General features: G+C 34.8%; 1 protein-coding gene across 1 annotated transcript in view; it reads right to left on the reverse strand.

Moving 5' to 3' along the window:
- The window catches only part of TNNI3K (TNNI3 interacting kinase), a 287,754-nt gene extending 277,277 nt beyond the window's left edge, over nucleotides 1-10,477 (reverse strand). The window contains exons 1-2 of the mRNA XM_060142530.1: nucleotides 10,438-10,477; nucleotides 9,721-9,829 (exon numbers count right to left, since the gene is read on the reverse strand). Of these exons, the coding sequence (XP_059998513.1) occupies nucleotides 9,721-9,829; nucleotides 10,438-10,477 (149 nt within the window). The remainder of the gene's footprint in view (nucleotides 1-9,720; nucleotides 9,830-10,437) is intronic.
- Between the last annotated feature and the right edge of the window lie 3,460 nt (nucleotides 10,478-13,937).

Below are 13,937 nucleotides of genomic sequence, written 5' to 3' on the forward strand. Positions count from 1 at the left end.
ATAAGAGACTGGAGAAAGGAATACAGTCCTAATGTATTACAAATTCTGCCTGAAGCAAAGTTTCCTTATACTCTGACTGGGTCAGATTTCACAGATAAAGAAGGTCTAAACTCTGATAAGGTACTATGATACAGTCCCAGGTGGGAAGAGAAGTAGTGTTAGTGATTCAATTAATGAAATCCTTGCCTTTGAACAAAGACCATTGCACCAGGAGGGCCCTAGAGAACCATAGGTAGCCTTTGAAAAAAATGTAAAGCTAAAATTCTCGACCTCTTGAGGTCACTGGTACTGCCAGGACATTTTTCAGTAGAAATGAGATCATATCTTTGGCCTCCCAGGTTAATTTCAAGCTGCCTCCTACCTATTTAAATCTCCAGCAGCTTTAGTGAGATAGCAAAGTCTTTGGTGAATGAGCCTTCCATATCATTTGTAAAGTACTTACACTTGAAAGGTACTATAAATTCAGAACATTATCATCAAGGCACCTAGTTAAGAACTTCAAAAGCTACTGAAATTTTAAAACAGAAAAAGAAAAGGTGCTATTCTCCAGGCTGCTGCTAAAAAGAGAAGCCTCTAATTCCAGGGATTTTGAAGGATTTCAGTGAAATGCTTTAATTAGAAATGGCAAGTCCAGTGGTTTGTTTTCATAGACATGGAAATATTGCAGAACTTTCTCACCCTCTTCACTTTCTTGCTTTCCATATTCAACTTCCCAGTAGCAAAGTCCACAGACATAGTTACTCACATTGAGAAATATACCTCAACTTGCTTTGGAATGTCACACGTTGAAGTACAATGAACACCAAGTCATTTTTACAAATGTTGCTAATATAATATAGCAAGGAGCCCAGGATTTCATGAAAAATAGTTAAGAATTTAACTCACTTCTATCTGCACCTTCCCCAGCTGAATCAACAATGCAAACAAACAAAAAAATCTGATGAAAATACCACTATTTAAAATGTCTACAAAAGGAGCCTAATTGTAAATGGTATAGCTATTTCATGGTATGAACAGAAACTTTACAAAATAATATGGTTCTTGGAAATATGTGGCCTTTGCCTGAGCCAGACATCTGAATTCTCAAAGCCAGGTGTATTATAGATGTCTTGGAGAAATTCAACTAATAGGTACTACTAAATAAAGTACACTCAGCAGCCCAACTTGGAAATGCATTCATAGTTCTCCGTGGTTATGATTTCAAATAGTACACGTTTTCTGAAGAGCTGAACTCTGCTTTTAAAGCTAGGTAGACTGGATTTCTCTCTTAAAGTTTATAGGAAATTAGTGTCCATAAATAAAAAGGAAAATAAAACTGTAGCTAGCAGTTGAAGATGTTGATTGACAGTGATTCAGAAGCTCTGAGCTGCTTTGGCTTTCCTTCCTTGGTCCTTCCATTATCTAGCAAATGAAATACACAATAAGAACACAAGACAGAAAACAAAGTATTGGAGTGGGGCAGGAGAGGGAAGCCTTCTGTTAAATGTAAAGAACTATACAACCTTCAGCCTAAGAGAAAAAGGGAGAAGGAAGTATTGACACTTTCTTTTGAGCTAACTATAACAAACTGAATGGCAAATACTGAAAGAAGATAAAGCTTGAGAGCACCTCTGTAGCAATAAACCCTTGAGAAAAATTAGTTTTTCAATGTGTATCTCTAATATTATACAGCAATACATACCATGTTTTGATGTTTTAAAAGTGGAAAAAATCATTTCAGCAGTGTAGGTACTTAAATCTTGGGCCTTGTATTCACACCAGGACTGAAATCGTATCCTGTTCCTGTCTTTAAGTAGTGCTTTTTTTTTTCTCTTTTTCTCCAATTTGGGCAAGTTATTTAACCTCCTCAAGTCTCACTTTCTTCAGTTATAAAATTATTAAAATGATTCACATGACATTGTGTTGTGAAGAAAAATGGAATTAAGTGCTTACTATAGTACTTGGTACATGATATGTTATCATTACTATTTTTAGCAAGTTTACTGTGAATGTACAACTCTCCTTTTGTAGTCTAAGTCTTGAGAGAACTTTAGCACAATTTTCAAACCAAGTTTGAACTTCTTTGACCTCTCACATTTCACAACCTGTAAAATTTCCCTATTTTGACGAAGTTGACTGTTGTGACATCTAATACCTATCAGTGATTCAGAGCAACTACTAGAATCACAGTTTTGTAATACAAGTCCAGCAGCATCATTACTATGGGCAAGGCATTTTCAACACTGGAGATATTAAAAGAACAACAAAATCCAAAGGAAAAAATGGTTGTGCTGAAAATCATTTTATGGCGAAGGTAGACTCAATTGCTTTCTTTTTCCAAGTTCTAACTTTGATGGTATATTCAATCAGTCTGGCACGACACCTACTGAACACCCAACTGTGTGCTCCACCTCTGTTCTTAATGCTCATTTCAGGTTGTTTTCAACAGTCTACTTGATAGGAACTGTTCACTAATTCCTGGATCATTTAAGTGCATCAGTCTTGGAACACGCACAATAGAGAGAATCCTGCAGTTGACCTTAGCATTAGTCCTGATCTCTAATGCTCCAAGCAGCTTTGCAAAGAAAGTAAACACTGAATAAACAGAAAAAATAAGGTGATAAAGTCTATTGCTTTATTTAAAAAAAAAACACTAAATGAATGTATATTGTTTACATAAATAAGACTGAAAGTATGAATTATATTAGAGACTTTTTATTCAACAATCATTCTTTAACTTACTGAATCTTACGCTAGATTTGACCATTCATAAGTAAATCAGTATACAGTCCTAAATAGCTCCTTGTCAAAACTGAGCTGTAGTCTCTTACTTTTATTTTCCTCCTGAATTCTATTTTCCCTGAACTCATGTAACTTCTATTAATGCCAACAAAATGAATAAACAGAGAATAGACTCCCACAGTGTTTGTCAGTTAAGCACAATTTTAATAGTAACATTTTTATCTTAACTTTAATAACTGGAATGTAATTTTTTTTTAATGAGAGTTACTTTGGGGCTATACTTGAATCCTAATTCTCACTTCCTGTTAACTTCTAGTCAAATGTTCCTGTCAAATGTTTGATACATGCAATTAAAATATTCGAGATTTTAAAGCAATCATTCCTAGGGGAGATATTTTCCCTTCTTTTGCCTCTTCTAAAGGAACTGTATGTGTCAAATTGACTGCCAGTTGAGCATCACTTATGTATTCTAATATCCTAAGCTCAATTTATTTTTTAATTTTCCCTTACATTTTTTATCACCTGCCATGCCATACTGTAACTTAACATATCCTAATGAGTTCACAGTGCTTGCTGGTGCATGAATGAAGTTCCTAATTAAAATGAAGTCACTATATGAATATATTTCTAATAGTAAATTCTGTCCTTCATCATTAAAAATGGTAGTTTTGGGCACAAAGGTTACTTTCTTTCTTGTAGCATAATGAATTCTTTTCTTAGCCTTTACCTTTTATCCAGAAAAGTATGCAGTTTTGTGATCCAATTAAACTTCTCATGACCTCATCCTTTCAAGAGGATATCTGACATGTTCACAAATGGAAACTTATTAAAATGTAACATTTGAACACTTGGCCAAAGCCAAAATATTCAGATAGGTAGAAAAATTTCTTAAATTAATTCATTGGCTGAAATGTAGGTAAAGGCCAAGAAAGTAGAAAGAAGGTAAAAATTTGTTATGGATCATCTAGTTTCCAAAATTGATAATTTAGGTTTCAAATGGCTGGTTGTAACTTCTTGTGCAGTTCTTGATGGCTGCTGCTGATTTTCCCCCAAACAATAAAAACAGAAGAATCATCAATAAGATCTGTTCCCAAGATATATCCCCAAGAAACATCCAGAAACATATTTGTCCAATATCTTCCAGATCAAATCTGCAAACTGACAATATGAAGTATATTCATTCTTTCATTCATACAATAAACAATTATTGAGCTACAGTGGCAGGGTAAGAATAATTAAGGATGATAAAACTGGTACAATAATAATTATTATCTCATAGGGTTATTGTGAGGTTTAAATGGGTTAGATCTTTTAAGACTTTTATAAATACTAGCTGCTATAATAACTTTTATTTCTAAAGCATTGATATTATTTTAACTTTTTTATTGTTTTGCTTTGCATTTGAGAAGGGGGATAGGAAAGTGAAAGGGAAGATGGAGGCAGTATGGGATAGGACGGAAGAATAGCGGGAGGATAAAAGGGGGAGAGAGAGTGAGAGCGAGTGATGTACTAAACTAGAGAGAAAGAGACAGAGACAGGGACAGAAACAGTGTTTGATATCAGGCTGCTTCAAGGTTTTTTACAAGATATTCCTGTAAAACTATTACTTAGCTAGTTTTACCTAGACAAGCAAGAAAAGAAATAGAGAGGTAGACAGTCTTGGGACAATGTGAAGTCTCTGCTTTTTGGTTTGAGGTCTTTTCGTTGTTTTCTGTGTCATTGCTAATTAACACAATGCACTTATCAAACATACCAAATAATCCTTTCACTCAATTTTATTTTTTTTAAGATGGAATTTACTTCCTCAATACTCTACTTAGCACCTTGATAGAGAATTTTACTCTCCTTTGGTAAGGTCAGTCTGTGATGTTTCTGGAGCTATTCATTTTATAATAGCTAATTTTCATAATTGGTTATAGTTCTGAAAAAGTAGGTTTTTGGAAGATATTTCATTTGGATCATAAGTATGGTGGACTGCAGCTGGGCCCAGAGGAACTTTTCAGGGAGAAAATATGCAGGAAAGTACATCTCAGAAAACTTCCTTCGTTTTTTTTCTTTTTCAGTTCTTCCAAATAGTGCAAGTGCTTTCCCATGGAACAGAGCATCCTCTTGACTACTTTTATTTATTAAACCTAATCAATTTCAAAGTGAGATATTAGCATTATTGACCAAGGTATATCTACTCAATGCCAAAATGAGATTAAAAATGAGAAAAAATAGGGTTTTTCTGATTATGTTGAAAAGTCATAGCACTGAAAAATTATAACTTCTTTGGAATCTCTTCATAGACATATTACAGGTTAAGCAGATTAAAAGTAGGCTTGACAATGAAATCAGAAAAACATAGTTCTAAAATTTCTAAAGATTTAAAAACATTGAAACAAAATAATTTAATTGGAAGCCTTTTAAAAGTTGCATGTGGAGACCCATCATGTAAGTGGTTTTCAAAGTTCATGTAAGGGCCCGTGTATCACCAAGGTGTGGGAGTGGGAGTGTAAAATATATTCTTCCACTCCCACATGCAGGGACAGTTCTAGTACACAGGACATAGCAAACTTGTAGAGTGGCACGGGGTAGGTGAAAAGTTTTCAAAGATAATTCTTATCCATAGTTCTTTCCCCTTCCTAGTTTGAGAACTAAGATCATGAAGATCATACATTTTGAAGTGAAGTACAGATGGGTGGAATCCCTGCACAACTGTACAAGTTGTGTAACCTGGCTCAAGCCAGTTTACTTTGATTAGTCTTATTTTCTTCAGGTATAAAATGGCAAGCTCAATACCTACTCCAGAAGGATGTGAACATAAACAATGACGATTAGTTTTTAACTAACATTTTTGAGTGTTTACCATGTGCCAGTCACCGAGCTCAAAGCACCTTACATATATACATTTACGATTACATGAGCTAATGCATATTAAAATACCTAGAAGCATGCCTGGCATATGGTAGGTGCTAAGTTGTTAATTTGTTTTTCTTTCAAGTGCTATACAAATAGCTATTACAAATACATACAAATATAAATAAAGCTAAGTAGACAAAGAAGCTGCCTTTAGTGAACATGTATACTAGTGGTTAGACAGACCTGTAAAATGAATAAAGACAGCACCAGGTAGTAAGTGCTATTATATTGATAAATGTAAAGATCAGAGAGAGCAAAGAGGAGGAAATAACCACACAATATACTCCAGTGTACCACTTCTGTCTTTCCTTCTTCTGCCTTCTCTATTTCCTCATTTGTTCCAGTCTCTCCTCTATTATCTCAACAAATGTTCAAAATTATGAATGAATTCAACTTTATCGTGGAAGATGAAGGAACATTCAATTTCCATTAGCAAGCTCTTTTTTCAAAGCTGCTATAAATTGCCATAAGCAAGATAATGGTTTAGTTCTGTTTGTCTTTTTTAAGTTTAGAACTTATATAGCTCTGTACTATATTGTGGGTGAAAGCTATTCCAGGAGGTTGTGCATTTGAGGTGACATAAGTTTTGCTTTATGATGCAGAAAATCTCTTTTAATGAGTGGAATTAGTATCTACCATGAATGCTATAAAGAAACTTGTCAATAAGTGAAAACAACCAAAAAAGCTGCAAAAAGAAAAACCACAGGCAAATCTATGTTTACACTAGTGAGCTATGACTCTAGTATTAAATACTCCTTTTTAGGCACCTTATAGTTTTCCTTCTATCTATATGTTTAGAGGAAGCCTGATGTCAAGCAGCATTACACAGTTGTCCATCACAAAAGTATTTCTTACATCACATAAATCATGAATAAAGATGAGAAAGAAAGATTCTAAGATTTAACACCTAAAATGTCCTAGATACTCGATTAAATGTGATCTCATACAATATAATGTTTAAACTTCCCAACTACTCTGAAAATTTTGGTGTGTAAGCCAATGAGTAAGACAATTTATATTCTCAATATTCCATTCTTTTCTTTCCTTGTCATCCATCATATTATTCTAGAGAAAAGAAAATCCTAAGAACTCTGCCCTAGGCAGGATCGACTTTCTTTCCCTATGATGCTATCTGCCTTGATGGAAGCAGACAAAGCAGAGTGCTCTGGTTCTGGTTGTTTGTTTGTTTGCTCCCTTGACTCTCTGCAGACCATACTAGTTGCCTGCTTTCTGTTTTCATATTCCTCATCCCTTCACCCACATCACCACAGACAGAGTTCTCAGTGCAACTTAGGTATCTTTCTAGAAGTGTAGTTTTCAAACTTTAGCTGAAGTATCATTTTTAGCATGCAAAAGTATTACCTGGGGAGCTTGTTAAAAATTCAGGTCTCTGGAAATCATCCCCAGAGATTCTAATTCATTTGATATGGGGTAGAATCATGGATTCTAAAATTTTTGCAAGAACTGCTGGCTATTTTACTGCGGGAGGTCCTTAGCCCTTGGAGAAACATGATTCTAGGCTGTGGGTAATCCTCTCCTCAGCCTCATTATTATCACTTCTGGCTAATGGGACATTTCTGTAGGTTCTTTAATGGCTTCAGCACCAGGCTACCAGTCTTCCTCTCCTCAAAATGCCCTACCATTATTCTCAGGGAATTTGACATCCATTTTGATGAGCCTTCTAATACTCTAGTCTGAAAATTCTTCAAATACCTCTTGATTACAATCTTTAAAAGTTATACTTCAGATTTTGGCACCATTTTGAATTGTTCTAACATTTTACATTTTTATTTTTGAAAACATCCTCTTGATATAAAAACACTTTATCCTAATTTTCTCACTTCTTAACTTTGAATGAACTATTTGTTACTCTCACTTGGTAATAAAGTCTTCAGTCTTTCAGACTGCCCTTATTTACCCAATCAATCACGATAATAGAAACCTCCAGCTATTCAATGCTTACTGTGCGTTAGTCTCTGTACTCAGCATTTGACATCATTTTTCAAATGTCCTGTAAGGTTGTTATTATTAACCTCATTTTACAGATGAAAATAAGCCTCAAGGAGATTAAGTAATATACCCAAAGATACATTTCTTGTAAATAAAAGAAACTGGATTTAAAACTATGGTTGCAAAATCCTTATGCTGACTGACACAGCTTTCTGACTCAGCTTAGGTAAAATGGTCAAGACATTAAGTTTTCTTGCTACCAGTAGACTTTCCATGGTACTCATCCATTCTTGCCTATATATCTTTCCTCAACTATGCCTTTTATCTGGAATGCTTTACAAAACCAATGAATAAATCAAGACAACAAACCTTCTTTTTTTGTATTTGAAAGCCATCTTGTTTTTTCTTCTACTTAGCACTTGTCATAGGCTGTCTTCTGTGAGTTATTTATATATGCCTTTCCCTTCAACCAGATTGTGAAACTCTGGGAGCAAGAATCAGCGTGTAGTAGGAAGCTGGGGAGACCTTGCTACAAATCCCAGTTCCAGTGCTTACTGACCATATGACTTTGACAAATCCAACGTCTCTGCTCCTTACTTTATTATCCACCAGAAGTAATATTATCTATCACACAGGGTCATGGTGTAGATTAAATAATGGTTTATATTTGATGTGTCTGGAATAACACCTTGAATATAGCTGGTACAATAAATCCAGCTACAGTAGGACCTGCAGAAACAGCTGCTTGTTGTTGATGTGGTAAGAGAAAAAAGTACATTTCAAGCTTAATCCTTAAAAGGATATGTCTGTTTAAATTAGTCTTGACATATTTGCATAATAGTTCCCAAATTTAAAAAATAACAACAAATAAATGAGATTTTAACTTTATAAAGTTGAGGAAAATCTCCAATTTGATCACATTTCATTCAGCATATTTATCTGTCAATAAGAGCTAGAGGGTTTATGATTAAGTTCTACATTTATAGCTCTTTTCCAACAAAATTAATATGTATGTATAAATCTATTATACCAAAGTGCCAGTCACATCTCTACAGGGCTTTCAAATATTTTCCCATAAGTGAGCATATGATAATACTTGCAAAAGTCATCCCAGTGTATCTCATCATGAGTGTCAAAGCTGAGTTAATCATTTTGGGCTAAATAACATGGAAAATTAACTACTTCACAAACCATAAATTGAATACTTATGAAGGCCTTATTAACCCACTGACAAATTTTATATAAACTATATTATACATGGGTAATTTTATTTGCCAGTTATGTGAGCTTTGTATGTTTACAATATCTGAAATTTCTTTTGAAAAGTATGTCATTTGGTCATTGCTTTACACTTATTTTCCGAGTAAAATGGTTAGAATACTTTGTCATTAGTGGGTTACATGAATAACACAGCTGTAAGTGAACATGGCTAATTGGCTTTTGTGGAACTTTTCCTCAGTCAGGCAGCTAACTTAAATTGACTCTCCAAAATACATTGTTTCTCAATGCCAAGATTCAATTTCTCCAAAAGGTTGCTTGTGTATATAAGGGCTCTGCCCTTCTTTTCTGAACATTTTGTGTCTTACAAGGTTGTGACAATATGCCAGATTATTTTTATCTTGTTATCATGGAACAAAACCCACTGAAAGCCTGAAGCCAATATTACACATTGGTATATGATTGTTCAGGGGAAGAATGATACACAGTTTCATTAACAGACAGCGTTTCAATGTCAAGAGACCAAAGGGTTTGTTAAAATTGGAGTTCTCTAGTAGTCCAAAAAGAAAAATGTGGCCAATATTCTACCACCATTTGGGAAGAGAAGTCTTACTGTTTGTTGCTGGCATGGCTCACAAGAATGATCTAATTCTAGAGAAGATTATTCAGATCAGCAACAGTTTGTATTCAAAGGCTAGCCTTTAGGTTCCTTTCTCTTTAAACTTTAGTGATGGGAACAGGCAAGGCATATTTTAAGGAGATAAGATATTTGCATTTTAGGGGCTATATGAATGGGCAGGAAGAGATAACCTTATATTCTAAGGTTAACATAGGAGGTTATATGGGTTGTGTTTTTAAACACAGATACAGCTAAAAACTAGATCAACAATGAAAACACTTATACAGAGAAATAATAACTGACAACTTTACCCAAATATATGCCTTAGTTCTGTAAGTTCTTTTTCTTTGATCCGCAGGTCATCTTCTAATCTTTCTATTACAATAACGTAAGATTCACTGACTTTCTTCTTCCATTCATCTAGTAAGGAAAAACAAAAGGGATTGACTCATAGCTCTTTTGCAAAATGTAGACACAGATCATAACATACAAGTGATTAAAACTCTGTTTTTTACTCTGAATTATACAATACTTAATTTAAATTACTGATTGTGAGTTTAAAATGCAGATGTTTATATTTAAAATGCAATCATATTGAATCGTAGTAATTAAGAACCCATTTGATATTGGATAATATATTTACATAGAAGAATATATTTGACTTATTTCATTTGATTTTATTGCATTATAATTATAGCAATCTCTAGTTGCCAGACAAGAATTTTTAGGTTTTAAATACTAGATACTTAAGATGTAATCCTAAAATCCCTATATTCAACAGTATTCCAAAAATTTTTCTGTAACATTATACCTAGGAACTAGTAGAAACAGAAAATTATAAGAAATTTTCTGTTTTTCTCTAAAGATCTTTCAGAGAAAAATAATTTGAGTTCAGATAATCTTCTTAACACTTTCATATAATATGTTATCTTATACTCTTGTAAAAATTGGCAGATATTCCAGTGAAATGTTAACTATATATAACAACTATTGAACTATATTGTATTTAAAGATATAAGAATAATTACCAGTACAAGTTTGGGTTGGTCTGGATTTATAATTTCCCATTTGTTAGAAGATTCTTCTTTTCCCAAGTGCAGTTCCTCAGGTTACAAGATTCCAAGTTCAAGTGAAGTGGCAGTCCAGTTGAAAAATACTTTGATAGTCTGGCTAAAAATAAGCTGACCGCCAAATGGAATGTCATACAACAGTGACAAAGAACAAAATAGTTTGTGCTTTCAAGGGTGAAATCATAAAGGGAATTAATCAGTCTGTTTAAAAGAGCTGTATCAAAGATAAATAGTAAATGCTTCCATAAGATTATTTGCCTTCATCAATTGGCTATCTACCCATATATACCTTGATGGGCATTTCTTTAATCTAGAAAATGATTCAGTTACATCTGAGGTTCACAAAGAGCTATTAAAACTACCTAGATCTTCTTTCAGGATCATTTTCTCCTGAGACAAAGTAATGACAATTTGAAAAGAGTGACTGGTGATAGAACTTGTCTCTATAGTATATATATAATGGAAACCCACATCTTATGGCATGCTACTAATAGAAATGAATGTAAATTTGGCCTAGAGTAGAGCTGTAAAATTATTTTTGTAGGAAGAAATTCTCAACATAGACCATGATTAATTTACACCACTTGTTGATTATATTGACCATAAGAGTCATAGTTAAGAATATGACAGAGTTCTACAAATAGCAATTCATAAAATAACAAGAATAATATCACAAATAATAAGATGGAATGCTTACAGTGTGCCAGACACTAATCTAAATGCTTTACATACATTTTGTCATTTATACCTCATACAATCCTGCAAGGTATATATTATTCTCATGTTATAGATGAGAAAAATCCATATTTGCTAGCAGGTGGAGGAATCTGGAATCAATTCTGAGTCTATATGATTCTAAAGTCCAAGTTAGATATTATTATTGATGTCTCCCATAATTCCTCTTTAATTCACCTTCCATTTACTTCATGAGGGCATTTCTCTTTGTACATGCATATTTCTATTGATATAAATGAACTCAGGGTAAGATGGAGAATAAATGGAAAACCCAGAAAGAAAAGTTATCTAATTTTTAACTATATATTTCTTTTGGATAATGTAATTATACCTAGAATATATACATTTCAATCTTGAAATTCATCTCCAGAGGCTATAGTTTCAATGTAATAGGTATGAATTTTATATTTATTATAGTTGAATGTTCAAACAACTGTTTCCTTTTGAAGCAAATGCTTAGACAAATTTATTATTCCTCACTACTTTTTCTCAGCAAAGGTAATTTAAGTTCCAGATGGAGGGTCTTCATACTGATCAGATACAGTTGGAGAAGCAGGTATCTGGGGTTATGGACATCTCTGTCCTCCCCTGGATATAACTTTCCTTATCCCCCCTCCTCAGTATATGCTGCCATGGCCGTTGATGTCTGTTACACTGTGGTGGCCTTTGGTTACTTGATCCATGCACTCTGCATTTTCCTTGTTTGAAGGCCAGACATCTTCAGTTATACCAGCTTTCTCTCAGCACTTGTGTGACCCCCATCCCTTCAGGTCAGAAAGTCTTTGCTTTCCCCAGACATGCTGCCCTCAGGCCCATTAGCCTATGCACCTGACTTCCTAAAATGCTTGGTACTGGAGACCAAGCATTCAGTACAGTCCTAAAGACCAAACTGGATAGTCTTCTTTAAGAGGCTTGCAATCTCCCAGGGCTACACCTTGGGAAGTAATGCACAAGTGTCCTTCTCTCAGATTTCCATGGCTTTCATACCTTGAATCCAGAGGGACAGGGATGGGAGCCAGGGCTCTTGACCTTCTTCAGGACATCTAAATCTGTCTATTTTTCCCAATTTTCTTTCTTATTTCTCTCTCCACTACTTCCAATCTTATACCTGTGTGTGTGTGTGTGTGTGTGTTTGTGTGTGTGTGTTTGTGTGTTTGTGTGTGTGTGTTTGTGTGTTGCCTCTACCGATGAAAGAAAAGCTAGTTCTTATATCATCTTACGTTGTCTTTCCAATTTCCTCTTTGGTACATAAGTTTAATGCACTGATTTTTAGAACTTTTCCTTTTAATTTTTGAAAATATTTTTATTCTCTCAGAAAGGCTGGCTCTTACAAATGAAAGCTTAGACTTTCAAAGCTACAATTTTTGCTGAGTTTGGAAATCCAATCAGCAACTCAATTGAATTTTTCTACACCCTGAGGCAATAAATTTTGCTAAAGAATGGTGAAAATGATAATCTCAATACCTAACATATTAAATGTTATTGAATTTCCTACTTCCAAAGGAACACTATCTATTAGCCCTTTTATGACTGTGAGTCTAGGTCATGGATTGAGGGCAATGGAGGTGCCTTCAGGGCTGTGAAGAAAAGGCTGGAATAAGTAAATGATCCAGGATAACAATTCTGCTTTTCTTTCCTAAAGAATCCTGGAGGGCATCCACATGGAAGCAGAAAATATTTTCTCCGCTTCTCTGTAAAAAATTCTGTAAAAATTCTTTTTACCTTGAGTTGATAACATGCTCTAAATTGAACTCTACTCTACCAGTTGTGAGATTTCCAGAAGTGCAGAATGTCATATATTATCAAAAACACAACCTAGGGGCTTCCCTGGTGGCGCAGTGGTTAAGAATCCGCCTGCCAATGCAGGGGACACGGGTTCGAGCCCTGGTCCGGGAAGATCCCACATGACGTGGGGCAAGTAGGCCCATGCACCACAACGGGAGAGGCCACCACAGTGAGAAGCCCGTGCACCGCAACGAGGAGTGGCCCCCGCTCGCTGCAACTGGAGAAAGCCCATGCACAGCAACTAAGACCCAACACAGACAAAGGTAATAAATAAATAAATTAATTAAAAAAAAAAAAAACACAACCTAATTACAAAAATGGTCACCTTCTCAAACTTTAGTGAGAGTAGACACTATCTGAGGAGCTTTGTAAAAAAAATAGAAACCGGGGCTCCATACCCAGAAATTCTGATTCAGTACATCAGGAGTAGGGCCTAGAATATGAATTTTAACAGGCACCCCTAGTGATTCTAACGTAGATGCTACTTGTAGCTTACTTCGAGGAGCACTATTTTAAAATGGCTTAAAGTGAGATGCATACTCACTGGAAGGTTTTTGAGCCTTTGAATTCCACGTAAGAGAAAAGAGGAGAGAAAACTGAAATAAAGAGAAAAATAAGATTGCTTCACATTCTCAATGGGTTCTATCCTATGGTAATCAGTGAGGCAATAGATGATTTGGCTGTGCATATATAGTGTCATATTGTAAAGCTGAATCACAAAAGTGGAAGCAACCAAGATGCCTTTTCACAGGTGAATAGATAAATGAATGTGCATGTACATTCATACAGTGGAAGTTTATTCAGCAATAAAAGAAAGGAGGTACCAAGCCGAGAAAAATCATGGAAGAACCTTAAACGAATATTGCTAATTGAAAGAGCCAGTCAGATAAGGCTGTATACTATATGGTTCTAACTATACGATATTTTGGGAAAGGCAA

Source organism: Lagenorhynchus albirostris, chromosome 2 (genome assembly GCF_949774975.1).
Source record: "Lagenorhynchus albirostris chromosome 2, mLagAlb1.1, whole genome shotgun sequence".
In the NCBI taxonomy this organism is placed as follows: domain Eukaryota; kingdom Metazoa; phylum Chordata; class Mammalia; order Artiodactyla; family Delphinidae; genus Lagenorhynchus; species Lagenorhynchus albirostris.